A 27825-nucleotide genomic window follows, 5' to 3' on the forward strand; every position below is an offset into this window, starting at 1 on the left:
ACCCCCAACCCTTGATAATTATCGAAGGTGAACGTGGCTTTCGAGTTGCACCCTGATAGGCTTCTGCTGGCCAAACTTCTGTCTGCCGGTGGGGACCCCAAGGTGCATCCAGAGGGAGCGTTCCTGAAGAGCCCCTCCTAAGAAGTCCAGCTACCTCAAACTTTTTTTCCCCTTATTTATACATTAATAATACAATGACATGTCCCTTAAAGAAAACTTGCTAAGCAAGCAGTTTTTAAAGGTCACGCAAGGGGTTTCCTTCTGATCATCAATTTAACCAGATATGTTTTGTTTTGTTTTCCCTCCCCCCACCCCCACCCCTCAGAGTGTCCATACCTTGGGGCCTTGACAAACATTCCCGGAGGCACATACAGACAGACTTCCTGTTTTTCTAAAATACATATATCAGCAATTTCAACATTCTTAGCAGGAAGGACATGGGGTCAAGCTGCCCTGTCTGTGGCACCCAGAACTCCCTTCCCTCCTGCCTTGGTTATACTAAGGCCGCTGCATGACCAATTTATGGCCTGCTGACTCGATAACTTTTAGCAATAAGCAACAGTGTGTTGGTTCTCAAACTTTTGTACTGGTGACCCCTTTCAAATAGCAAGCCTCTGAGTGTAACCCCCCCCCTTATAAATTAAATTTTTTTATATATATATTTAACACTATTATAAATGCTGGATGCAAAGCGGGGTTTGGGCTGGAGGCTTGCTTATGATCCCCCATGTAATAACCTCCCGACCCCCAGTTTGAGAACGCTTGCAATAGTGGTTTCAGGCACTTCACTGGTTTGCCAAATCTCTCTGTACACACTGTCTAAAAACATTAAAATGTAAACCTATACAAAGCGTGTTTATTGCAGTAAGGGGGGGGATTTTGCAAGAATCCTGCTGAGACTGGTTAACTTCATAACTGAACTCTTATTGACAGCATAGGCAGTGTCCAGAGTGTCCTAAACTGCCATTCTGGTACCTGCCACGGTCCTTCCAAAATGGGGATTCACACTCGTAAGTATGCATGTCATCCATTCTCCGTGCCCAGCTAATAACTGGTCTTTCCACTGAGACTACCATTGTAGGGGCCAGTTGTAGAGATGGTTCTTTATGATGTGGTTTAAAACTGGATCCCAAACTTCATTGGTTCATGTGCCACTTTCTTAAATTGTTGTGAAGTGAACGGATGGAACGTCAAGTTTGGGTACTACAGTCTGGTCTGGAAACTGGTTGGAGACCTGCCCAATTCATTTCTTATAGTGGTCACCTAAAAAGCCAACAGAGCCTAGTTTTTTGTTTTATTTGTTTTTTAAACTATCAGCATGGTCTGGATTCTAACCAGTAACCTGGAGGTGAAAGCTACCCTGTTCTGTCTTGAAGGCATTTCAGTATCCTGCGTAGTCACAAGAACACAGCCTGCGGGAATAGCCAGTCCTGTTGCCCTAGAACCAGATTGCTAAATCTAAGGCCTGAGAGGGAAGCTGCTTTTCCCGAATAGAGTGACTGTTTTCATATTCGAAACTTACAGCCTTGTTCCTAGGCCATGCCCTTTCAAGCGAAGGGGAAGTCCAGTGACCTGAGAGGGACGTGGTGGCTGGATGTTTCGGGCAGGACAACCTGCAGCAAAACACCGCTTAATGATAACTTGAGGGTTTTAAAACGAGGAGCCGCATTGATGAGAATGGGAGAAGCTGGGGGTGCTTTAGATGCTGTTGCTGGGTGACTCTGAAGACTCCAAGCTGAACACCAATGCTGGGAAGTGCTTCACAACCAGGACAGCTGGAAGAATGTTTAGTCTGTAGAAAATGCAGCATCCATGGAGATTCTAAATCCTCCGAATCTGCAGGCACCTCCTGGGTCTAGTGTCACTGTTTATACCACTTGGGGGACACTTGCCATTTTCATTGGCATGTTTATTGTTCTAACTTTAATGCTAAAGGCAACCAGAAATATGAATAAAATGTATTTAACTTTGTATCCAAGTGTAAATTCCAGACTTTTCCAGTGCTTAGACCATTGGATTCCTATTTGGAATTTCCTCCAAGCACAAAGGGTGCTGTGTAACCCTGCAGCCTTTGAACATGAGTGGATGGAAACATTACCCGTTCCAGTTCTGTTTGTTGCCTTTGCTGGGAGAGGTTAGCGGGAACTACTAGCCTGTTAGAAGAGGCTATTGTGACTGTCCTTGCATATAGTCCTGCCTGGCAGCCAAGTCTCATAAGGGAGGGTGAGTGATGGTAGCTCACTCTGGCTTCTCAGTCTACAATGTCTGGCTAGCATGAGCACTTCTTCTGCTTCTCTTGTTTTCCCAGGTTCTGTACTTTGGGCTCCTCTGTGGGTGGCAGTCTGCTTTTCACCCCATCCCAATCCTTGTTTGGGCTCAGCACCCCTGCCTTCACAGCTTCATAGATCTCCAAGGTCAGCAGCTGGAAGGCATCATCCACGTTGCTGTTGCTTTTAGCGGATGTCTCTATATACTTTGCCCCCAGTGATGAAGCCAGCTTCTCGGCCTCCTTTCGCTCAACCTGGCGCTGCGGCACCAGGTCACTCTTGTGCCCAACCAGCACAAAGACCACGTGAAAAGGTTTCACCGTGTCTGTCACCTCCTGATGCCACTCCTTGATACTCTCAAAGGATGCTCGGTTGGTCAGGTCAAACATCAGCACTGCCCCAGCGGAGTTGCGGTAGTACGAGCGAGTCACTGACCTAGGACACAAGAAGGGACAGCGTGAGACTCTGCATTTTCTTATTGCTTTACTTTCCTAAGATCTTTATGGCACAGAGGCAGCAAAGGCTGCCTTGTGAAACTGCTTGGAAAATGTTTTCCTGCAGAAAATTTCAACTTTTTGGTGGAATATAGAAAACCAAAACTTCAATTCAGAATGGCACTGTACTGCCTCATGGGAGTTAAAGTTCAGGTGCCTTATTCTGGTTAGACTACATCTTCCATGATGCACCACTTTCCCCCGCAGCAGTGACGAGAAGTGATGCGTCCCATCGGAGTCCCTGGTCATGGTGCATCATGGGAGAGGTAGTCTGTGTAGAGAGCCCACCCAGAGAGGGGAATGGAAGCATAAAGCCCCCGATCTACAAGTCCTGTGAGATGGCTGGGTGCCATTTTGAATGCAAATACTTTAGGTTTGGGGCAATCATTTTTTTTGACTAAATGTTCTGAGGAAAGCAGCTACTTCTCGTGTCAAAACAAACAAACAAAAAACCCACAAAACAAAACCCTGCATTCCATGGAAAACTTTTTTTTGTCAAAATGGTTTTGATGGAATTTTTTTAACTAGTCCTAATGCCTAGATATAACATCTGTCTATGGTACATGTTCAACCAGATTCGTGTCACAGGGGTGACTCTTATCTGAGCCAGTTGCTTGACTTGTGTCCACAATGCATCTTTTCTTTCCCCCAGTTTAGCTTGGTTTATGTTCCTATCAATTTAGGCTCCCATATCAGTACATGTTAGGAAAATCAAGGCAGCTATCCCATCGGACTTTGGCAGAGGGTAGAGTACCCTGAGGACCCCCTGCCCAGTAGCAGGTAGAGCAATAGATGTTGGGATGCCCTGGCAGCCCGAGAGCTGGCTGAACTGGTTACTCCAAGCCAGTCTCCTACACTCACTGGGCTAGCTTACGCTGCTGGTGGCAGAGAATTAACCATGTGGGGTGTGAACAAAGCATGTTTACAGCCAGTTTGGGTTCTGCCCAGAACAGGTTTTTGGAAACTCTCCTCCTGTTTTCCAGCCACCTGTGTGTCCCCACCTGCAGTGGCAACAGTGCCGGTATTTTTACCCTTGTGTTATGTCTGCCTGCTCCGAACACAGAGGTATTAAACAGCTGAGCCCTATCTGTGCTAATGCTCCCACCCCTGGGGAATTCCTGGAAACCTGCTGCCCTTGTCACTAACTGGCTACACACTGGCCAAACCTCCAGTGTAAAGGAGATTTCAGAAGCCCCTTTTCTTCCACGTCTTGGGGCTGGCCCTGGTGCTTCAGGTGTGCCCAGCCAGTTCCTTTCAATGGGGCATGTGTCTGGTTAATAATTAGCCCCTTAGCTTAGGAAGCAGAAAACTCTGTACCTAATACCCTGAGGTGCTGAACTAAAGGGCCTTGGGTCTGGACGGGCTAGCTGGCCTCCGTCCAGTCCCTAGGGATGTGGGTCTCCTTTCACTTACGCTGGTGTAAATCAGACCGATCAGTGGAGTTGCTCAGACCTGACACCAGGGTAAGAGCAAGGAGAATCAGGCCTTGGTGCCTGCACCCCACTTGGCCTGGCAGACTCAGCCACAGAGCGGGACCTCCCCTCACCCGGGGGGTGGTTGCTAACCCCTCGCCTTCCTTCCTCCGGACCTGGGGTGAAGCCTGCTCTCATTGAAGCCAATGGAAGGGGGGAAGGTAAGGGCTCAAATAGTAACATTCAACAGGGGAAAAGCCGAGCTGAGCCAAACAGCTTTGATAACCCTGCCCCAGCATGGAACCCACAGGTCCTGCCCTTGGCTATGGGGGGCTGAGTAGGTGCCCACAGTGTTGTTAGCTGGAAAGTTCTTTGCACCCAGTGTGTGACTCCCCCTGACAGCGCCCCAGCCTGGCCGTCAAGCCCCATTGTGTATCAGTGGTTCTCAGTACTATTCCTCTGATCGGAATTAAGGGCTGGGTCCCTGCTCCCTCCCACTCTGCACCTCTATTCTAGGCACTGGGGCCAGTGTTTGGTGGGAAACCCTACAAGTCTCCCCTGCCATACCCTAGCAGGGCGATGACACATGCACCGAGAATTTGGGAGGAGGGGAGTCCCTAAAGTGAGGGCTTTAAACTCCCCCAACGTGCTCTAGAGAGGCCCACGCAGCAGCACCTGAGCACGGCTGCAGGTGCTTTACACACATAGTTGGACCCAGCCCAGGGAAAATGAGCGTGGGGGTGGAGCTTTCTGTCCGGTTCCCAGGGGTTAGGATGCCCCATAGGCTAAACCGCTCTCCTGCACGGCACCAGCTGCCCCCTTTGCTGCCTGTCTCAGCAGAGAGGCCAAGGAGAGTCTGAGAGACTACCTAGGGTCCCTCCAAGCTGTGCTAGAGCAGTGATCCCCAAACTTTTCAGGGTTGTGCCCCCTCTTACCCCTGTCAGTGCACCCCTCCTCCCCCAGGATCTGGGGCTGGGAACGGGGCCACGGTTCCCCAGGAGAGGTGGGGGATGGGACACAGACAGGGATAGGGAGGCTGAGGCTGGGGCAGCAACTAGGAGCATATCTGGGCCTGGGGCCAGGAATGGAGTTGCGGTCAGGGGTCGAGGCTGGGGGCAGGGCCGGAGCAGAGCTGGGAGCAGAGTGTGGGCTGGGTGGTACTCCCTCCCTGCCCGCATTGGGGGGCTGGCCCGGACCCTGCTGCTCCCCCCGAATGTTCTTCTGCACCCCTCAATTTGGGGACCACGGGGCTCAGACGCAACAGCAAGGGGCAGCCTGGGAGAAGTTAACCGAGCCATGGCCCAGGCTTTTCCTACTCCAAGGCCTTTGGTGTCCGGCCTGTGAACCAAGCCCCTTTCCTCAGCATTGTTCATGCAAGAAAACTGCAGCCTGCGCTCGAGCCTGGAGCTTCCTGCACCTGTATTAATCCCCATTGCAGCTTTCAAGCTCCCTTCGTTGGCTCCGGCTCCGGCTCCGTCCAGTCTACACGCTTACACGTACGTCTAACCCTCCCTGGCAAACCCACCTGAATCGCTCCTGCCCGGCCGTGTCCCAGAACTGCAGCTTGATCCGGAGCCCGGGCTCCAGCTCCACAAACTGGACGTAGAAATCCACCCCCACCGTCTGGTTGATGGAGTCGAGGAAGGCGCCCTCGGTGTAACACTTCAGCAGGGACGACTTTCCCACCGTCGAGTCCCCCAGCATGATAATGCGGAACTGGTAGTGCCAGAGTGAATCCATCCGGAGTATCCCAGCAGGACAAGCCTGTGAGCAGCAAGGAGCCTGGAGCCGAGTGTCTGCGGACTGGAGAGGGAACTCTCACGGCGCTGCCGGTTGGGACTTGCTGGAAGCGGAGCGAGATGGTTCCCGCTGAAGGCTGAGAGCTGCTCTAGCTCATGTCCAGGCAGGCAGCTGCCACCCCTCCCGCTGAGTGCGCAGTGTTTATAGAAGGGGAAGGCAGAGAGAACGTATTACTCCTACGTTTGGCTGTCAGGACTGTCTCCGCTCAGTAACACTGGGCCCTGTGTGTCAGAGGAAAGGAGCGAGCAAAACAGATGCAAAACGCTGTGATGAGGAAGCATCTCCTTGGCATTAGGTTAGATTAAGAAGATTAGATTATGTATAGGGGCCTTGTAACTAGTGAGGCCTGGGCGTCAGGTGACTTTGGGTTCCACCCAAGCCCTGCCACTGTCTGTCTCTGGGCAAGTCACTGCACCTTGGTTTTCCCTCCTGTGAAATACAGGTGATAGTACTGACCACACTGGGGCAGTGGGAGACTCAGAGCTTGTCTACCATCCTGGGGAGCTCTTCCAGAATATCTGTTCCTGATTAACGCTATGTGTGGACACAGCTGCCCAGAGAGGGGTGCAAAAGGCGCAGTGTGTCCCAGATCTTCCAACTGAAAGCGCCTCCAAACCCATGGAGCATGAATGGGCAGCATTGTGACCTGGTGCAATGGGGTGTCAGCACTACTCAGGCTGTGACCCTGTGCCCCAGGTCCTACACCCGGGCACGCCACCCACCCTCTTCATGATGGAGTGGTGGCTGGGCCAAATCTGGGCAGTGCTGTGGTCCTGTGTGTCAGGTCACAACACCCAGAACGGGGAGCTGGGCCTGGCCCCATGGGACAGGCGCTGCCTCTGTAGGGTGAGTGCAGGGCGGATTCGCCGGCTAATCACCACCACCCCAGCCCTCTGGGGAAGGGTGGGGGACCTCCATGTCAGATATTGCCCTGAGCCTCCAAAAACCTACACGTCCTTGTGTGTAGACATACTTAGTCCAGAATAAGAATGACCACACACAGGATTAATCAGGAATAGTTAATCTGTTTTAAATCCACACTTTACTTTATTCCAGATTATAGACAAGCCCTTAGTCCAAATTTAAAGGGTTTGAGCTCTTTGGCTGGAAGGCCCTAGAGATGGACTCCATCTTAGTATGCTGTTATAGAGAATATTTAAAAGACTTTCACATTCCCTTAATAGGATTGGCTTTTAAAGGCAGTTCCTTCCCCGCCCAGCCGCAGCCAACCTGGGCATGAGCTGAGCCCCTGGGGTAAGCAGAGATGTGTTGTCAGAGCCACTGGTTTCCCTTGGGAGAATGTTTAAGCAACAAGCCAAGACAGGGCATGTATTGCTTTGTGTTCATTCATGCCTTGTGCACTCTGCCGCCAAAGGCCAAGCATTGATATTGCAACTGGGCATGAATTAATGCAAGACCTGCCTGGTGCCTGCATGGCTGATTGGGCCTGTGGAATACTTGTATTTGAATTAATAAAATCAGCTCCAGCTTCACTCAAATTTGAGTCCGGTTTCACCCCAACGATTTGAAAACATCAGTCCAGGCTGCAGTGACAGACTCTTCCTTACTGCCTCACTGGTGCCCCTCCGATAAGTTTAACAGAGGTGAGCCTTTTAGCTGAGGCAGTAGCAGCTCATGGGTTCAGATGCAGCATTCATAGGTTCAGTTCCGGCTGCTGCTGGCCCACCAAGCAGCAGGAGGTTCTACAAACTGAATCAAAGATGGGCTGTTGGTTAAACGCCCCCATTACACCACGTCCTGCTGCAGCAGCTGACAGGGTGAGGAAGCCTCAGCACTTTTCCCCATCTGGCTCCACACCAAGGGGGTGGAAGTTGGGAAAGGGCCCCTCCGAGGCTAGTGGTGAGAGCAGCGTGAGAACTTGAAGAGACTAGATTAGGGAGATCCTGCTCAGTTTGATTCTGGAGTTTCATAGAGCGTAAGGCCAGCAGGGGCCACTATGACTATCTAGTCTAATTACCTGTATAACACAGACCCTAGGACTCCTCTGAATTAACAGTATCTGACAATCCCCACACAGTTACCTCCCTATCTCCAGGTTTCAGAGCAGCAGCCGTGTTAGCCTCTCAGTTTGTATAGTAACTTCCAACTTATCTGTATGTGTATATATATAACTATATCATAGATTCATAGATATTTAGGTCAGAAGGGACCATTATGGTCATCTTGTCTGACCTCCTGCACAATGCAGGCCACAGAATCTCACCCACCCACTCCTGCGAAAAACCTCTCACCTATGTATTGAAGTCCTCAAATCGTGGTTTAAAGACTTCAAGGAGCAGAGAATCCTCCAGCAAGTGACCCGTGCCCCATGCTACAGAGGAAGGCGAAAAACCTCCAGGGCCTCTTCCAATCTGCCCTGGAGGAAAATTCCTTTCCGACCCCAAATAGGGCGATCGGCTAAACCCTGAGCATATGGGCAAGATTCACCAGTCAGATACTACAGAAAATTCTTTCCTGGGTAACTCAGATCCCACCCCATCTGATATCCCATCACAGGCCATTGGGCCTATTTACCATGAATATTTAATTACCAAAACCATGTTATCCCATCATACCATCTCCTCCATAAACTTATCGAGTTCCATTCTATGCATCCAATGAAGTGAGCTGTAACTCACGAAAGCTTATGCTCTAATAAATTGGTTAGTCTCTAAGGTGCCACAAGTCCTCCTGTTCTCCCTATCTCCAGTGACACATGAACCAGGCAAAATCATGTGATTACTGCAGAACTGAAACACCAATGGGCCCAGATACTGCAGTGGTGGCTTTATAAGAAATGTGATAGCTAGAATAGGTACAATAGAAAAAAAGAGCTGACAGATTAGCTCAGTGGTTCTCAACCAGGGGTACGTGTACCCCTGGGCCTATGCGGAGCTCTTCCAGGGGGTACATCAACTCATCTAAATAGTTGCCTAGTTTTCCAACAGGCTACATTAAAAAACCCCTAGCGAAGTCAGTACAAACTAAAATTTCATACAATGACTTGTTTATACTGCTCGATATTCTATGCACTGCAATGTAAATACAATATTTATATTCTAGTTGATTTATTTTATAATTATAATGGTAACATGAGAAAGTCAGCCATTGTTCAGTACTAGTGGGGCTGTGACACTTTTGTATTTTTATGTTTGATTTTGTAAGCAAGTCATTTTTAAGTGAGGTGAAACTTGGGGGTAAGCCAAACACATCAGACTCCTGAAAGGGGTACAGTAGTCTAGAAAAGTTGAAAGCCACTGGATTATTTTGTCCCCAGAAAGAATTATTAATTTAAACTGAAAGTTTAAAACTATTTTAAGGGGGAGAATGTGCAGCCTAGTGAATAGGGAAGGTGTCCTAGACATCAGGACTCCTGGCTTTGCCACTTTTCTGATCAAGTCACTTGACTTTATTGTGCCTCAGTTTACCCATCTATAAAATGAACATAATATTTCCACACTTCACAGGAGGCGGGTGAGGCCTCATTAGTTAAAAACTTTTGATGGTTTTAAGATTCTCAGATAAAATAGAGCCACAGAAGTGCAGAGCATCAGCAGAAGGCCTTTTGCTGTATAATCTGGCACAGTTTTCTTCCTTCCTAACCCCCAATCTTGAAGGAAGCACCAAATTATACAAAGGAAATGATTTATTTTTAATAAAGAATCCATACAAGCTGGAAACATGTGAGTAGCAGGATTGCACTAGTCCATATGTAGCACAGCTTCATACCCACAAACAATAATAACAGACACCTGTAAATACACTGGGATTAAATCCTGGTGCTACATAGTCAGCGGGAGTTTTCCCATGGGCCAGGATTTCACCTAGGGCATTTAATGCGCGCTTGATTTTCGACAGATGCAGTATGCCTGGCTATGGAGGAACAGAGCTTGGATTTTTCTAACTAGATGCAAGATGGTACCATAATGTCACTCTTGTTTAGATCCAGGCTATGCCATTGAAATCTATGGCATTATACAGGGATACGGGAGGGGGAAATCTGTCCCTGGGAGTTTACCATAGCAGTTTTTAAGTGTTCAAATGCAATCAAGCCATAAGGCTGAGCATAGGAGCATGATCAGCGAGGGAGTGTGGCTGACTGGACAGGACACTTGTGGGACAGTCAGGAGACATAGTTTCTATTTCCAGCTCTGCCTATGAGCTTGGGCCAGTCACTTTCCTGCTCTGTGCCTCAGTTTCCCCTCTGACCCCTTTATCTGTTTAAATTGCAAGCCCCTTTGGGCAGGGACTGTCTCTTACTATATGTTGGTATAGCACGTAGTACAATGGGGTCCCGATCTTGATGGAATACTAATAATGTACTTTTAAGGTCTCCTCAGTCTAGACCAAATAGTATAGGGTTACGCTAGAAAATGAGCAATTTGTTCTACAATTAACAAATTAATTAAAAGGGTGCCTAAGCATGATACTGGCCCTTTGCAAAGGGGTGAATCTCACCCCTCTGCACTGAGCACTGCAACTGAATTCTACCCTCTGGAAACATCTAATTGGCTTCCTCATGTCCTGAGAATTCTTTCACTCACCACATTCCTTAGGCACCCAAAATCAGGCCATGCCGGTTTCTTTGTAAAGCTAAAGTCTCTGGCATGTTTCAATAAAGCAGGGATTTGGGGATTTAATCCCTTGTAATGCCGTAAGAGCTGCACTCCTAGATTCCTAAAGATTTTCTTAGTCCTAAAATTCAGTTAAAAATAAGTAATTAAAAAGCTTTAGAGCCAGTCCTGCAGTGTATTAAAAGGGATTTCCCCTGCTAAGAACCAAGGGAAAGCCTCTAGCAGCTAGTCAGTGGTGGGTCACTGGTCCTGGATTCCCTGTTCTCCACCTAAAGGGGGCAGTAGTGCACTTTTTACTATTCTGATGGAAGTCACCTACTACAATGGGTGAAAGCAAGTCCTGGAGGTTTTTATTTTCCCTAGAGACAAACAGAACTCCCATCCCCCTGATCCTCCAACTTTGCATCTCAGGCCCATCCCTAATTTATTTCTGAATCGGCTCATCCAGTCTCTCCTCCACCAATTCCATCCCTACTTCAGGTCCTAGTCCCTAACTTCTGGGTTAACAGTGGCATTTTTCTTGTGGTTTTCGCCTCTTCTTCTGGGGATTGCAGGTTCTCTTGTGAATCACCTTCACCCCATCCCAGCCTTCCTGCAGATCGATCTCCTTGTTCTTCAGAGCCTCATAGATGGTGTTGGTCAAGGTCTCAAAGGCCAAGTCCACATTGGTGTTGCTTTTGGCAGATGTTTCAATGAAGCCTATGCCCAGGGAGGCTGCCAGCCCCTCTGCCTCCTCAGTGGAGACTTTGCAGTCTGACTTCAAGTCACTTTTGTGGCCAATCAGAAGGAAGATGACCTTCTCCATAATTTGGATGCTGGCCACTTCATGGTACCACTCAATGATGTGCTCGAAGGACTTACGGTTGGTCATGTCAAACACAAGGAGCACACCCACAGCATTCCGATAGAAAGACCTGGTGATGCATCTGGGAACACAAACGTAACAACTCAGTGAGCCCTTAACTTTGCTTCTCACCTGCAAATGCCATCCAGGGACTAGGGCTGGTCTTCCAAGCCCCTACTGGCTTTTACTCACTTTGGGCCATGTGTTACCTTCAACCGCACACTCAGCTGGGGCCCTGCCCTTGTTTGCTACTTGATGACATAAACATTAGGTTTGGGAGAGGTGTCCCCCCATGTTTATCTTTTATATTAGAAATTCAGGTCTTGCCTCCTTTTTATTTTTCTGGAAGACTCTGTGGATAACTAGAGACCAAACTGTGGCCCCAGGCCCACATCTCGGAGGTATTTGGGTACCTAATTCCCGTTTATTTCAATAGGAGTTAGGCACCTAAATACCTTTAAGGATCTGGGCCCCAGAGATGGCAAAGAAATAAAACCTGATGAATTAATCAGGGAAGTGATTTTTAGTCAAACTTCTTGAAACTTTTTTTCTGTTAATATCTATTTGACTCAAATACATTGCACACACTGAAGAGAAAAACATTTGTTGTTAAAGGTTAAATGCCCTCACCCCTTGAGGTAAGGGCTGAGAAACCACCCAATCCACCTTTCTGGTGCTCCAAGGATCCCTTCGGCAGAACCAGGGAAGACAAGACATGAGGGTCCTGACACTTCTAATATAAAACACAAGCAGGAAAGAAATGTTTCAGGCTTTCTTCAGACATCATACAAAGACAAATAAGGGCAGATCCCCATTATGTCATCAGTCTTTAAGGATCTATGTTAAGAGGTTTTTTTCTGGGAGCAGATCCATCAAAGACTGGCCTTATGGTTTGGCTTCTCTCCTATGATCCAGCAAAGCGTCACTGGCTATGTGGGTGAGGAGTCTCCTTGCACAAGAGGAATCCCTGGGTTATGCAAGACTGATGTAGTAGCTCTATATCACTGCCCCGCCCAGTCCTCAGCATGGCCAGGAAAAGGAGGCCGTAGTTGCAGTGCCTGTGGTCCCTGGCTGGTGTAATGTAGAGCAGCCCTGAAACATCTCTAAATTGTGCCAAGAGCCAAATAACCCCCTGACTGGTCCCTGGATCAGGGAGCTTCAGAGCTGGCCTAAAACCATCTTTGTGCCCCACAGTTGGACCCAAGTCAAGCACAGCTCATGTAGACCTTAGAGACCGGGCTAGGGAGGCATGCGCTAGATTTTAAAACCACACCCCTCACTGTGTTATGGGAGCGCTGGAATAGTGAGGGTTTTCAAGGCCTCTGGCCCAGGGGAGTTAGGCACCTAAATAGGCCCCTACTCCAGTTGTTTTGTGCTGCATTGGTGTGCTCCATATAGCGTGTGTGCCATGAGGTAGGGAGAGCGTGCCTGGTGTTCAGTGCTAGGTGCCCCTTCACTCCTTAGAGCTAACGTCCCCCCCATGACCAGAAACCGCAGCACCTAGTAGTTGTAACTGGTATAAGCTGCAGCTGTAGCTCCCCACAGGAGAGCTGATTTCAGTGGGACTGTTTGCAGTGGTAAGAGCGGTTCCCCTGCGGAGATGTGCCAGACCAGGCCCATAACTAGTTATGCCATCGCCAGCCGCTCTGATCTCAAACCCTCAGCTCCCCCAGCAAACAAGGCTCTCAGCTAGTTGGATCCTTTTTCACACACAGAGGCATTATTTCTCCAGCCTGCAGGAATCACTGAACAGAACCATCCACTCCCCCTCTCAGGTTGCAACAATAGCAAACCCTGCCCTTCTAGACCCCAAGATTCCCCAGTGCTGTAAACTTTGTCCACGCTCTTTCCTGCTGCTCTTTCTCCATAAGAAAGGCAGGTCCCAGTAAAAAATGAGTGGGGGGTTACTGACAGCCAAATAAACAGTTGGAATTAACCCTACCTATAACAAAAACCCCCACACTCTCCTATTGCAATGCAACCCCTCCCACCCAGGCCCCTCAGTGCAAACACACAAGCGTGACTGGGTGACTTCATCATGCACATGATCATGCTACAGCATGACATTGACAAAGCTGTAAAGAAAAGAAAACTGGAAACAAAAACCTTTTTTTAAAAAACAACAACCCTTGCTCAGGCCATTGGGGCAGGAAAGAGAAAGCACCAGATCAGGGATGATGTGTGTGTGTTGGGGTGAAGGGAACCGGTCTGGAGCTGGTGAGCTGGGTCCCCAGTTATGGGTATATGTGTCCGGTCTGGAGGGGCAGGCAGGGAGCTGTGTGTCTGGAGAGATGGAGGGTTCTCTATGTGTGTGTCTCTCTCTGAAGGGATCTGGTCTCCGCAGACTGGATCTCTTTGGGATATGGGTAAGGGCCGTCTCAGGGATTTCTAAGGTTCTTATCTCAGGGCTGTGCCAATGCCAGGAAAATTATAACTCTGGGTGTGTGTGCGTGAGTGACTGGAGGGTGGGCCTGTGACTCTGGATGGGAGTGTCTGAGCCTGCAGGGTAAGGTAGCTCCAGTGCGCTGGGTGCCGTGGCGTGAAATGGGGCGATCTGGGTCTCTGGTCCCTCCTCACCTGAATCTCTCCTGGCCAGCTGTGTCCCAAAGCTGCAGCTTCACCTTGATGCCCGGAGGCAGCTCCATCATCTTGCTGTAGAATTCCACACCCACGGTGGGGCAGGGAGCCGGGATGAAGGAGCCCTCAGCGTAGCACCTCAGCAGGGAGGACTTGCCCACGGTGGAATCCCCCAGCAGGATGATCCGGAACTGGTAGTGCCAGTTTCCATTCAGGTGAGAGACCGGAGGGGGTGGCACCAGCTCCATTCCAAGGAGGAGCAGCAGGGCTGGGGCTTGGTGGGACTGGAGCAGCCTTTGAATTAAGATGCAGATTCCCCAGAGGAAGCCTTGGGTGAATTGGCCTGGAGGAGGTTACAAACCCAGATCCTGGCATGGAATGACAGGAGAGAGAGACAAAGGAGAGAGAATTTAACCAGAGGTCTCCACCCTCATCCCATTAACCTCCTCTCACCCCACCCTAGTGGAGTCCCCTCTGGGAGCAAAGTTCTGCTATGGGGAGAGAGACACTCCCCCATTCCCTTTCCCAGCCTCAGGCCCTATCAGCTTCCCCCCGACCTCCACCCCCGCCAATAAACAGACAACTCCGCTGTATCAGATTACTGTCAGGATCACAGGGGAGGTGGGGGAGATGCAATTCTAGGAATGTAGCAGTTGCCAGACCAGATCAGACCTGGGGTCCATCTAACCCAGTGTCCTGTCTCTGACAGTGTCCAGCACCTGCTGCTTCAAAGGTCTGTGCAGGAAACTCCACAGTGGACAGTTATACCCACAGGAGAAGTTTCTTCCCGACCACAGACTGTGGTTGGTTTATGCCATGAAACATGAGGGTTTATATACCCTCTGCAATGTTTTGTGCAGCCTAATGTCACCTTGGACACTTTAGAAAGACATGTGTTCTTATTAGGGTCTTTCTTCACCTCTTGTGCTAGTCAGTTCCACAGTGTCTCAACTATCCAAGTTAACTGAAAGAACACTCATTGATCTGCATTTGAATAGAGACCATCTCCACTCCCATTCAGGAGCACTGACAGTCCATGTGGCAATTACAGCAATTACTTATAGGGGAAAGTAATGTTAGGAAAGAGCTTGGTTTCCTGGTATTCAGTAATGAAGAACCGCGATCATGTGCCTAGCCAGCTCTCCACAGACCCCCAGCAAGTGCCCCATGGAGCCCAGTTTGAGAGATCATTATCCGGCAGGAAGACCAGCAGTGGAATGTTAATGGTCCTTTGGGATTGGTAGTGAGGTTTGCATCACTCATTTCTATTGTTTCCGTCTGTACTGACTCCCGGCTGTGTCTTCACTATGTTTCCCCCTGGCCCCCTTAACATTTTCCCCGGTTGCTATCACCAGTGCAACGCCATTGATAGCAGCAATGGGGGGAACTCAAGTATAGACAGTGCGCTGGGATGGTCATTACATGGGATGGTGATTAAAATTCCTAGGTTCCGAGATTCCAAGGCCAGAAGGGACCATTGGAATCATCTAGTGAGACCGCGTGTATGACACAGGCCAGCCGTCCCAAGCACAATCCCACCCGAGCACCTGGCTCTGTATTCGAGCCGCACCTATGCTGCCGCAGTCATGCTGCTATTTTTAGGCGCTAGCTTGGGAGACTCAAACCATAAATGCTCTTCCTGGAAGGTTGCAATGCACCACTTATTGCACAGCCTCCAGAAATCTCACACACCGCAGCCCAATACAGAGTGACACCACAGGCTGCCCCCTAAGGCAGCGAAGCACAACTCACCCCACCTTGCTCCAGACTGCTTTTGATGCAAATCCCATGCTACCCTCAGAGCCCCTAACCTGCAAGCAGGAGCAGAAAGGCCCTTCGAATTTAAAGTGATAGCTGGTAATTTCAGCACAGTTCTCAATACACCACATGACATCCTGGCTCCGTTTAAGTCAAAGGGACTTAGAGGCATCAACAGGTTCAGCCTCTGCTTCATTCTCCACCGGGGTTGAAAACAGTTTGGCCTCTAGTCCACCCAAGCAAGCTTGATCCCTGGAGGATCTCTCCATTAATGGCAGGTTTCAGAGTAGCAGCCGTGTTAGTCTGTAGTCACAAAAAGAAAAGGAGGACTTGTGGCACCTTAGAGACTAACCAATTTATTTGAGCATAAGCTTTCGTGAGCTACAGCTTATGCTCAAATAAATTGGTTAGTCTCTAAGGTGCCACAAATACTCCTTTTCTCTCTCCATTAATGTGACAGTTTGGCCCTGTCTATCCAAGCAGCTCCATTGTTGTGCCCCTGGGATCAGAAGGGACAGAGAGAACCATTAAGAGGGAATTTTCCTAGTGCACACAGGGACCTTGACTTAATTAGGAAAGAGATTGTCTGTGAAGAAAATCCAAACACATGGAGCAAAGCAAAGAATGGATCAAATGAACTGATTCAATTGTCTCCAGATAAAGGAGTCCTGAAGACTCTGCAAACAATAGCAGCTTGTTCATTGCCTCCCTGTGGAGTGAGGCATGGAGGCCTCCTTTGTTATCAGCAAACAATCTGTCCCCTCCACCCGATGAGTCTGTTTATTCCAGGTAATAAAACATCTTCCTGGGCTAAATGACAGGAGTCAGAGTCAGGAAAGGAAAAAAGTGAGATAGTGGAACAAGGATGTGAACTAACTGAAATGTGCGCGCTTCGGCCCTGCTCTCCACAATGGCTGGGTTTTCAAAAGTGCTGAGCACCCAATGCACTGAAATCAATGGGAGGTCGAGGCTTAAATAACTTTGCAGATCTGAGCTGGAATGTTTTGAAAGACTGGCCTCTGACTGTGGGTGGGTGCTGAGCATTTCTGAATATCTATCTACCTATCTCCAACACCCATCTATCTAATCTAATCTATCTATCCCTATACACCCATCATCTATCTCTCTAATCTATCTATCTATCTAGCCCCAGGTTTCAGAGTGGTAGCTGTGTTAGTCTGTATCAGCAAAAAAACCGAGGAGGACTTGTGGCACCTTAGAGACTAACAAATGTATTTGGGCAGAAGCTTTCATGGGCTAAAACCCACTTCATCAGATGTATGCAGTGAAAAGTACAGTAGGAAGATCGATATACACAGAGAACATGTAAAAATAGGTGTTGCCATACCAACTGTAACGGGATTAATCAATGAAGGTGGGCTATTATCAGCAGGAGGGGGAAAAAACTTTTGTAGTGATAATCAGGATGGCCCCTCTCAAACAGTTGACAAGAAGGTGTGAGTAACAGTAGGGGAAAATTAGCATGGGGAAATAGTTTTTACTTTGTGTAATGACCCATCTGCTCCCAGTCTCTATTCAAGCCTAATTTAATAGTGTCCAGTTAGCAAATTAATTCCAATTCTGCAGTTTCTCGTTGGAGTCTGTTTTTGAAGTTTTTTTGTTGGAGAATTGCGACTCTTAGGTCTGAAATTGAGTGACCAGGGAGGTTGAAGTGTTCTCCGACTGGTTTTTGAATGTTATAATTCTTGACGTCTGATTTGTGTTCATTTATTCTTTTGTGTAGAGATTGTCTGGTTTGGCCAATGTACATGGCAGAGGGGCATTGCTGGCACATGATGGCATATATCACATTGGTAGATCTGCAGGTGAACGAGCCTCTGATGGTGTGGCTGATGTGATTAGGCCCTATGATGGTGTCCCCTGAATAGATATGTGGACGTAGTTGCCAATGGGCTTTGTTGCAAGGATAGGTTCCTGGGTTAGTGTTTTTGTTGTGTGGTTGCTGGTGAGTATTTGCTTCAGGTTGGGGGGGCTGTCTGTAAGCGAGGACTGGCCTGTCTCCCAAGACCTGTGAGAATGAGGGATCGTCCTTCAGGATAGGTTGTAGATCCTTGATGATGCGTTGGAGAGGTTTTAGTTGGGGGCTGAAGGTGATGGCTAGTGGCGTTCTGTTATTTTCTTTGTTGGGCCTGTCCTGTAGTAGGTGACTTCTGGGTATTCTTCTGGCTCTGTCAATCTGTTTCTTCACTTCAGCAGGTGGATACTGTAGTTGTAAGAACGCTTGATAGAGATCTTGTAGGTGTTTGCCTCTGTCTGAGGGGTTGGAGCAAATGTGGTTGTATCTTAATCTAGAGCTTGGCTGTAGACAATGGATTGTGTACTACAGTGCTCATAAGCGATGGTCACATAAACACCACCCTATACCGGAAACCTACTGACCGCTATGCTTACCTACATGCCTCCAGCTTCCATCCAGACCACACCACACGATCCATTGTCTACAGCCAAGCTCAGGGGGGCTGGCAGAAGGTGATGGGGGATGGCAAGGGGCTGGGAATAGAAGGGGGTGTTCATGTTGTGAGTGTCCCTTTTGGTGGAAAGACTTTCAAAGAGGAAAGTTTTGCAGCAGGTCCTACAAATGGTCAGAAGCTGGGGGCACCGGGTCCCTTCTGGAAGTTCGTTCCATAGCCGGAGCCGCTCACCTGAGAATGCCTTGTCCCCATCTCTCACGTGCTTCATCATCACCTTTGTTTCATTTGACGGGAAGATGAGGAGAGGAGATATTTCACCCAGCTGCAGAAATTAGGGCAATCCAAAGCAGTCCAACCTGATACCGGTCACGTTGCTCTCTTGTATGTTGTTGGCTATGAAACTGACGTGCCTTAACTGCCAGCCCGATGAGCCATTGGCTCAGGGCAGCTTTGACTTTGAGCTCAGAGGGGATCCACACACACTGCTTTATGGCTACCGCTAAACCCCAAGGTGACCAAACAAATTTAGTGAATGCCTAAGGCGCTGGAAGAGTCATTGCTTCAAATTCAGCTCAGACCCATAGCGAGTAAGGCCACGTCTGCAATTAGAATTGTTGCCACTGTAGCAATGTGGGCTGGGGTGTGATTTTTTTTTTAATTACATTTTTATACCAGTAAAAGCCCCAGCATAGACACAGTTATACTGACAAAATGGCACTTTTCCTGGTATACTTATTTTGTTCAGGGAACGGGTCTAAGCTATGCTGGCAAAAGCACTGCTTTGTGATATATGCTGCATCTTCCCTCTGTGGCAAACCATTTTTAGTGCAGACCAGGCCTAAGGCTGAAGCGGATGCATTCGCCACTGAAGTTTGTAGGAGTGGCACCCAACTTACTCCAGGGCTGTCCTGGGTGCTAGAAGTTGCTTCCATCTGATATGAGCTGTGGGCTCTCCAGCATGTTCCTCCTGAACAAGTGTTCCAGGCTCACAAACATCTCAGATGCTGCTAATCAGCTGCCCTTGCAATGGAGAGGCAGCTATGTACAAAGTGAGCCATGGAGATGCTCCCCCTCTCAAGGTGGGAACACTTTGGTGGGGGTGGGGGAAATCTGCCCTGCTACTGCTGGTGATGTAGCTTATTTGTGGATAAGGGATTTCAGTTTACAGGCTGGCACCCCCTCCTCCTGGTACTGGCCAAATCACCCCTCCATCAGTCCAGCAAGTTGGATGCAGGGGGCTCCCCTCTCACTGTGGGGCTTTTTTTTCTAGTCCCTTGTCTGTTCATGTACCCATCCTCTTGGCAGCAGCCACTGACTCTAGGCTCCTACTCAGATCACTGGGCACTGTCTGAGGTTCTTTGCTCAGTGACACCCTCTGGATCCTTGATTTGACCCTATGACCTGCACCCCCATCCCTATTGTTCATAATCAGTTTAATTCCGGGCTCTTCTGTTGCCACCACCCACCGAGCCGGCTGGCCCCAGCATGGGCAGTAAGGCATCCATGTTAAATGCTCTCAGCACCCAGGTTTAACTGTGGAAAGGGACAGGGTACAAAGGAGGGGAATGGACAGGGTTACTTTCCTGTATGTCGGTTTGCAGCTCTCCCCTTTCTGCACCTTGGGAGCGGGAAGGATGGAGCTAGGGCAGGGCACCTCATGGAGCATCTGTAATAGATACTGTTCTGTCTCTACACCTGCTTCCCATCACCCAATAGCATCAGGAGCAGTTCTTTTATTACAAGGGTCTTTGCAACTACAGAAGGCTGAGCAAAGGGCTGACAATGCTTGACACAGGCAGATCCTTCAAGCACACCACGGGGTGGGAAGTTCCGTGGGGCAGCAGTTCTCATGCAACATATTGACCTTTCCTTTCCTCACACTCCAGTCGAGGCTCTCAAAGCACTTTGCAGACATCAATAAATTAACGCCTTTGCCTAGGAAATAATGTTCATTCTTTATCTGTTTTGTAGGGACAGTAGCAGGAGCCACCCAATGAGACAGGGCAGAAATGGGAAGTGAACACAAGTCTCCCATTGGCAGCCTATTTCCCCTTCTTTAGCCACAACCCAATTTGTACCCATTTGATATTTCTAGGCTGAGATTTTTTTGGGGCAGCAAATGGGTGCCTGAATCTTGGCTCCCAAATCCATGCTTAGGCATCTAAATTCATGGCTTCATTTTCTGAGTACCACAGGGTCAGTTGTTATACCAATAAAATAAAAAACAGCAGGATCTTAAAGGGGAAAAGGCAAAATACCATATTTATTGTGAATACAGAAAGAATCATAGTAAGCAGTTAGTTATAGCTATAACATTCCATTCAATCTCATTTATTCACACATTCATTCATACAAACACACACACACAGGTTCTGCAAGGTTGTTATCATAGTTACCAGCCTTAGGAATTGCTCATGCCAAGCCACTGGTCAGGTGGACTGGACACGAGGAAGGAGCAGGGCCTCGTCAGATGCACATCTGATGCTCGTGGAAGTTGGTTTGCAGAATCAGACCCCAAAGTTCTCACTTTCTAGAGTCCATTTTTATAGGAATTTCTTCTTATGCCAGTCTGTGGGAATTGCTTCATCATGCTGTTGCTGAATCACTCAGCAGATGGCACATTCCTGACAGCTCTGTGCTGCCAGATGTTATCTTCTTTGGTTCTCCCATTCTTGAGGCTGTTGGGTGGATTCCAGTCTGCCCTCCAGGGGTCCTCTGGTTATTTCCACTTGACGCCTTCTTCAGCCGATGGACACTGGATTCTTAGGCTGGCACCTCCCTGATCATTCAGTTATTATCCACACCAAGCATCCATCCACATACATCCTCTATCTCTATTTTAATCACAATTGTTAACAAAGCAAGATGAATACAACAAAAGGGCGGGGAGTCTCTGGGTGCTGTTTCTGTTGTTACAGAGTATTGCTTTGAGTCTCTCTGTGAGTAGTTGTTACAAAGAATTGCTTTGAGAACAGATTGTGTTAGTACATTCTAAGACAATTAGCAGCTTGCAAGTTTCACACAGAGGGAGAGAAACAGTACCAAAAACCAAGAGACCTCTTAATTAGTAATACCCTGGAATTTAAACTATGGGGAATCAAACTCATTTGTGATTTTAATACAGAACTTCTTTAATATGATCCAACACAGTCTCCCCACTGCTTTCAGGGGAGGGAGAATGGCAATTCCTGCACCCATGCTTATGGGGCAGAGGGAACGCAGCCCTCCCCTGACTTCCTTAGTTAGAGAATGCTGATTCCACCCACTCTTTCACAGTGGAAACTGCCTCAGCAATATTTTCAGGGAAGAAAACCTCAGCCCCAGGCTTCCCGCAAGGGGTGTGTGGCCTTATGTCCAGGATTGTAACAAGGGGAGAGGAGGGAAGGGAAGGGAAGGGATGTGTGTCTCCTCATGGGCTTTGGAGAGCATGTGAAATCCTTCCCATCCCTGGTTTAAGCGTGGAGGGGAAAACGCAGCCCACACCCACAGACTTGGGAAAGGTGGTAAGTGGCCCCCACCCCTGCATTTGGCTTTTACAAACAGAATACATAACTGTGGTGGGTTTGTAACGTGGATGAAGATTAGTAGGGGGTGTTACCTGGTAATGGACAAAATTTCCCATCTCACTATCTTATCCTAGGGTATTATTCTGCTGCCCATCACCATGGTATCTGAGCATGTAAAATCAATAGGAAAACAGTAAAGTCCCTACTAGCCTGCAGCACCATGTGACAATTGGTGTTTGCCTTCTTCCCCACATTCTCATTTTAACATACCTGCAACTAAAGTAAGGGTCACTCGAATGCAGTGACAAATTATCACTTAGGCCTTGTCTATATTGCAGCTGCTACAGTAACCATACCCCTTTCTGGAGTCTGACTTTATTAACCAGCCCGTTGATTTGCTTTTAGTTCCGTCATTGCTCTGAGTCGAAAATCCCTGTAAGACAGGGATTTTCGACTCACTTTCTCTAGTCTCTCCAGTAATGTTTGGACAGAAACCCACCTCACCACCATGGCCACCTACAAGGTCAGAAAAACCTTAACAGTTATCTTTTGTCTGTCTACAGTTCAGAGTACCCTTGTTAATCTGGGAACACCTAGCTCTTACACAACGCCTAGCTTAAATAGATCTTTTCATCATTAGATCTCAGTGTGCTTTACAAAAAAGGCACATTTTAGCTTGGGAATCTGAGGCACAGAAGCAAAGTGACTTTCCCTAGCTCATGGTTTCTCAAGCCATGGGTTGGCACCCAAAATAAAGGGTTGTGTGGCAGCTGGTGTCCCACAGGGCTGGCTGGGATCACTTCTGTGCTCCACGCATTGCCACCTCTGGGGACGCAGGGCGGCTCAAGTTTGGCCCAGACATCACCACAACAGGAATCCAGGTACGCCAAGTTTGAGTCAGTGGCGCTGCAATCCCCAGAGCCAGCTCACAACTCCACACTCAAACTTGGTCCAGTCAGGGCAGCAGGTCCAAACCCAGCCAGTCCCACAGCACAGGAGCCGTCACTGTGGGGTGAGTGCCAGGCAGGACCCAACCCCCTGGGGGACAGGATCTGACCAAAACCACCCCAGGGCCTCCACCCCCAGACTATTTACTGAGTCACAACAGGACAAACATTTACAAATGGGTCCCAAGCCCACAAAGGTTGGGAACCACAGGCCTAGCTCACCCAGCAGCAGAGCTGGGAACAGAAATCAAGACCATAGGCCAGTCAGTTTAATTACCAACTAAAAGTTTGAACAGAAAAGTCTGAGGCAAAAATTTCTTTGACTGCTGCATTTATTATTTCCTGATTCCCTATACAGGGGAGTTTTTACTAAGAACACAAGCTCTCTGGAAAGGACAGTCCTTGTATTGTGTATTGATACAGATGCAGTTGAGCCTGTAAACAATTTCCCAGGATGTGTGAGTAGCGCTAGGTAATTTTCATACGCAAGAGAAGGGATGGGCCCCTACCCTGCGGAGCTTGCAGCCTAAGAACAGGCAGACAGAGGTAAGGGAAGAGGATTTTCTATGCAGGATAATCTTCTCTTTGGGAAGCAGAAACATGGCTTTTAAGAGGGACTGAAAGTTGGAGGAGACAGTCCAGTCTATGTTCCACTCTGATCTGAAAAAAATAAAAAATAAAGGTAGCTATGGAGTGAAGTGTGCAGCCTGACTTCCTGCTAGACCCAACCACACCAGGTAGGGATTTTAAACACAGCCCAGCTGTTCTGTTAACGATGGGTGCCTGGCCTCAGCCCCATATCCGCAGGATTCATCCAACAGTCACCATTTAAAAGGAGTCATCACTGACCAGGCAGAGTTAAGCAGAGGTCTGTATGTGGCTGTGCATTGCACCAGCACTTCCTATTAGACTGTTTCTGCAGAAACCAAGCTTGTCACCGAGTGACATTTCTAGCTCATATGGTTGCAGAGAAACCCCCAGTGCTAGAGCCTTCAGAACAAGTCAGAGGAATCACACTTCAGTTAGCTACCTCTGTGCAATTTAAGTTTCACTACAATGATTGGAACAGCCTTTTTACTAAAGCAGCCACCAGCTGCTCTGAGTAGAGCAGTCCTACTCCCTGAGATATGGGGCCAGATCCTCAGCTGGTGGAAACTTACATAGTTTCATGAATATCAATAGTGCTAAGCTGATTTACACTGTCCCACTTCTCCCAAGACTGATACCTGAAATCAGTCTACGGATAAAGTTAATTTCAGAAGTCCTTGTAGTGTTCAGATGGTGAGAGTAAGGCCATTTAAGATGCCATGCGCCCCAGGAGGCAAGTTAGCCATCAAGGTTTTTGAAGCTGTTGCCATGTCATATGGGGGTGGGGTTGTCTTGTTTTAATACCAGTTCAGAGTCAAATCAGAGTGACTAACTCAATGGAATCTGTCTGTTCTGCATCTGGAGTGTTGGTCAGGGATGTCAAACATGACAATTATTAGCTCAATGGCTCTTTAGCTCAGTTATTTGGAAGCTTACTTTGCCCATCCATGGGTCTTTCCAGAGTTCTAGCCCCTTGGGAGACACTATCATGTTCCACTAGGTGGCAAGACCGACTGGCCAGTCCATTAGCTCCCCTTGGCAGCATCAGCCTCTTCCATTTAGAGAGAGATCTCTGTGAAAGGCAAAAACGGATTTGGAATTAGATCTGAAGTACACAGGTCTTTATGTACAGAAGAATGCACCAAATCAGCAGGAATACAGCCCAAAACACCAGCCCCTCTGAAATTCAAAGAGGGGAGGAGAAGCATTATCTAATGATCCCTTCTGGCCCTAATTTATTAACACATTCCAAAAGAAAGTTGCATTGAGCAGTTTAAGATATTTACCTAGACCCCCCCCCCCCCAAACTATATAGAGTTACATTTCACCCAGGGCTTTGTAGATAAATTGCGGTGTTCCAAGCCAGCCCCCTCTCAGTGCAGGACTGTTCTAGCAGAGAGAATGGGACCAACTTGCATTTCACTTTCCCTCCTTTTTTGACCATGAGATCGGTGTTCAGATCTGATGGGAAAGGGATCTGGAGGTGAAGGAAGCCCCACTTCTGCGCTGAAGAGAGTTGTCAATCTCACCTTGCATGATAGCTGCTGTGTGCCCACTTCATGCCATCCAGCAGGCAAGAGATCTCAGAACTGCTCAGGGTTCAGAAGGGCGCCTCCAGATGGCCCTAGGAAACAGATTTGCACCATCTTGACAGTCAGTTAAGAACAGGGCTGCAGATGCCACAGAAGTAGGAACTCATTCAATTAAGGGCCTCTAAACAAGAAGAGCACCACATCAAAGAAGCCAATGCCCTGCAAGTGAAAGCTTATAGGAGAGGTGAGTGACAGCCATCGGCACACAGGGCTTAGCTGCCAAAGTCTCTCCTCCTTGTTCTTGCATGTAGCTGGAGATCCTGTGGCTATTTCACTGAGCCACAGCTCTTGGTTTTACATGCACTCCAAATGCTCAGTACTCATTCAGTGAGGCTGGGGGGATGGGGAGATTAAAGGATCGGTAGTGTGGCCTAGTGGACAAAGCACTGGACAGAGACTCAGGAGAGCTGGGTTTTATTCCAACCTCTGCCGCTGGCCAAGTTCCTTCCACTATTTGTGCCTGTTTCCATATCTGTAAAATGGGGATACCACCACCAACCTTTATAAAAGGTGTTGCGATCAACAGATGAAAAGCTCTGTACAGCTGCTGGGTGCTAGGCAATCCAGGCTGCAGGGAGAGGGACTGAAATAGCATCTGGCACTAAGGCTGGTGTAAATCTTTAGGGCCCACTCTGTGCCTGCACAGAGACAGCAGAGGGGTTACCCCAGGGACTCTGAACCTGAAGGTGAGAGACAGAAATGATCACCAGAACATGAGCTAATTGCAAACCACAGCAAGTGGTTTCCATCCCATTTAGTATTTTGCCTTCAAGCCCCCACAGACCTGGCTGCTCTGCAACCAATTGTCACTCCTACTCAGCCAATAACCAGCACCAAAAGCTGAGCAACATCTCGCACTCACCTGCTGGATTTGGCAGCAGGTGAAAGCAGGTAGTCTCCAGGACAGGGGCACCAGCTCCTCACTTAAAGAGAGGGGGGAAAAAACCAAACAGCCCATTAGCCCACCACAATCTCAGGCTTATGGACACGAAGTGCTACTGGAACAGGAAACAGCCCTTCCAAATGACAAAGCCTGAAAATGAACAGTCCTTGAGATAGCTCTACAAGTCTGTATCTAGATACAGGCCCCTCTCCCATCCCTAGACACCTCTGGGCCAGGCAAAGCCTGTGCATAGACACTCCTAGCACATGTATTTTCCTGAAATGTTGCTGGACAGTTACAATGGAACAAACTGAACAGCGACCGTCAAGGAAAACAGGTCACTTTTGGCTCCTTTTTGACCACGTCAGCTACACAAGAGAGACAGACGCAGCTTCGATAGGGCCGTGGGAATGTTGGAGGGCACTTCTGGGGGAGGAAAAGGCAAACAAAGCATGCCCAATTATTGTTGGCTTCCTTAACCATGCTGCTCAGCTTACCTGCTGACCAACAGAAGCCACGCTCTTCCACCCCACCACACCCTCCCCCCTCCGGCCCCGCTTCAGCGGGCAGCTTTTTAAAAACCCAACTGAACACGAGTTTAGAGCAAACCACTTACCCTGCTGGGAAAGCAAGTGAAAGCAATACCAGGCTCATGCCTGAGTGGTTCCAGCATCTCAAGGCTCCGTCCCAGCATCTGGAAGAGAGGAATGGCAGGATAAAAATTGATCTCTAGTAAATAAGCAATATATCATTCACCATTTTATGACATACTAAAAATGTAAATTAATGATAATTTAAGAATATTAAGCTATATAATTGCTTAAATATAGTACACCCACCTAGGTAGCAAAAAGATGTACCAAATCTAGTGTAAAGGCTCTATTTAGTTTTAGACCAACTTGTTTTAATGGTTATATCAATTTAACTGAAGCGCAAATAGAAAAATTATTAAAAATCAGTTATTTAAGTCACCCCACTCTGGGCAGGATCTACACGAGTCTGGGGAGCAGATGCTGTTGAAGGCTTCACGACCTCGCTACATGTGAAATAGTGGAGATGGTGCTTCAATGGGGGTGAGGGGAATCTCTCTTCCACCTCCTAAGACAGCTTTCGGGCCTCATATTATTGCCATACACAAAATTCACCCACCTAGTGAAACACCTTATTCAGGACCACCCCCTTTCTAACACCACCAAACACAGGCCTCTGCCAATTTGCAGGCACACAGCTTCCTGCAGTGTTTTGTTCCTGTGTGCAAAACCAACCACCCATCCCTACTACTAGGCATCAGCCTTTGCACACAGGGTGCTTAGCTGCCTCTTCGCAGGCTCGTGGGATAGACCCCAGGGCCATGCTCACTTCCTGCTCCAGCACCTCCCAAGTCAGTCTCACAAGTTTAAAAAAAATACTGCCTGAACCCCAGCACCTCTTTAATTACAAATTAAGCAACAAACACAGGAGACCCTTTCAGGCACATAGTGAGGTGCAAACCCAGATGACCCTCTCCCCCCAGACCCACAACAGAGCCTCCCTGGATTTACAGCTAAACAGCCCTTTAAGTCTTCCCAGCTGTAGAGCCCTGCAAACCCCCGGGGGAACGGCTTTATATCCCGGGGTATCCGCGCAGGGCTCTGACAACAAGAGCCGGGTGGGCAGGTTGAGGAACTTGCGGTGCAGACCCTCCACCTGCCCTGGGCAGGGGGTCCGAGCAGCCCCCTGTCCGAGTCCCTGCCCAGGCCAGGGGACTTGGAGGCGCAGCGCGGCCAGAGTAAGCAGAGCCCTGCGAATCCACAGGCCATTTCTGCAGCTCGGATGCGGATACTTTTTTGTACCCAGCAGGGCTCTCCCCAGCTGCCCCTGCTATGATCAGCGCTTGCCCGCCCCAGCCAGCTGGGAGTCCACCCCGGACCTGCAGAGCCCCATTCCGTGGGGAGGCCCAGGGAGGGACCCTTTGTATTTCCAACACCTACAAAATATTACAGCCCAACCCGCCCCCCAGAAACTTGAGCAGCCCCAGCTCAGCTTGCAGGGGGCAGAGCACCCAGACGCCCCCGGGGAAGAGAGGATGGCGGCGGATTGCAAACGCCCCCGGGCCCTACCCGAGCGATCGTCTCCCACGCGCACCCAGCCGCGGCCCGCACAGGAAAAGAG

General features: G+C 48.6%; 2 protein-coding genes, 1 long non-coding RNA gene and 3 other non-coding genes across 6 annotated transcripts; all 6 read right to left on the minus strand.

Annotated features, from left to right (window-relative positions):
- Positions 1-2269: 2269 nt before the first annotated feature.
- On the minus strand, positions 2270-5913 carry LOC144277288 (ras-related protein Rab-39B-like). Its single transcript, XM_077837999.1, has 2 exons — positions 5699-5913; positions 2270-2702 (listed from the first exon to the last, which is right to left on the minus strand). The coding sequence occupies exons 1-2, from the start codon at positions 5911-5913 to the stop codon at positions 2270-2272; spliced, it is 648 nt and encodes a 215-aa protein (XP_077694125.1).
- A 5136-nt stretch (positions 5914-11049) lies between these two features.
- RAB42 (RAB42, member RAS oncogene family) lies at positions 11050-14216 on the minus strand. Its single transcript, XM_077838164.1, has 2 exons — positions 13969-14216; positions 11050-11473 (listed from the first exon to the last, which is right to left on the minus strand). Exons 1-2 carry the CDS (start codon positions 14214-14216, stop codon positions 11050-11052), a joined length of 672 nt encoding a protein of 223 aa, XP_077694290.1.
- An 8709-nt stretch (positions 14217-22925) lies between these two features.
- On the minus strand, positions 22926-27825 carry LOC144277331 (uncharacterized). Its single transcript, XR_013348434.1, has 6 exons — positions 27774-27825; positions 26291-26368; positions 25654-25714; positions 24729-24823; positions 24136-24271; positions 22926-23271 (listed from the first exon to the last, which is right to left on the minus strand). It is a non-coding gene; the product is annotated as an uncharacterized LOC144277331 (long non-coding RNA).
- Positions 23393-23464, minus strand: LOC144277423 (small nucleolar RNA SNORD99). The gene has a single exon (XR_013348455.1). It is a non-coding gene; the product is annotated as a small nucleolar RNA SNORD99 (small nucleolar RNA).
- Positions 24963-25095, minus strand: LOC144277416 (small nucleolar RNA SNORA44). The gene has a single exon (XR_013348449.1). It is a non-coding gene; the product is annotated as a small nucleolar RNA SNORA44 (small nucleolar RNA).
- Positions 25939-26082, minus strand: LOC144277415 (small nucleolar RNA SNORA16B/SNORA16A family). Its single transcript, XR_013348448.1, has one exon. It is a non-coding gene; the product is annotated as a small nucleolar RNA SNORA16B/SNORA16A family (small nucleolar RNA).

The sequence above is a fragment of the Eretmochelys imbricata genome, chromosome 19 (assembly GCF_965152235.1).
Source record: "Eretmochelys imbricata isolate rEreImb1 chromosome 19, rEreImb1.hap1, whole genome shotgun sequence".
Lineage (NCBI taxonomy): Eukaryota > Metazoa > Chordata > Testudines > Cheloniidae > Eretmochelys > Eretmochelys imbricata.

Coding starts and splice junctions, on each gene's coding strand:
- LOC144277288 (XM_077837999.1), bottom strand. CDS start 5,913: ATGGATTCACTCTGGCACTACCAGTTCCGCATTATCATGCTGGGGGAC. Junction 2,703..5,698: donor GCCGGGCAGGAGCGATTCAG/GTGGGTTTGCCA, acceptor CTTGTGTCCTAG/GTCAGTGACTCGCTCGTACT.
- RAB42 (XM_077838164.1), bottom strand. CDS start 14,216: ATGGAGCTGGTGCCACCCCCTCCGGTCTCTCACCTGAATGGAAACTGG. Junction 11,474..13,968: donor GCTGGCCAGGAGAGATTCAG/GTGAGGAGGGAC, acceptor TTGTGTTCCCAG/ATGCATCACCAGGTCTTTCT.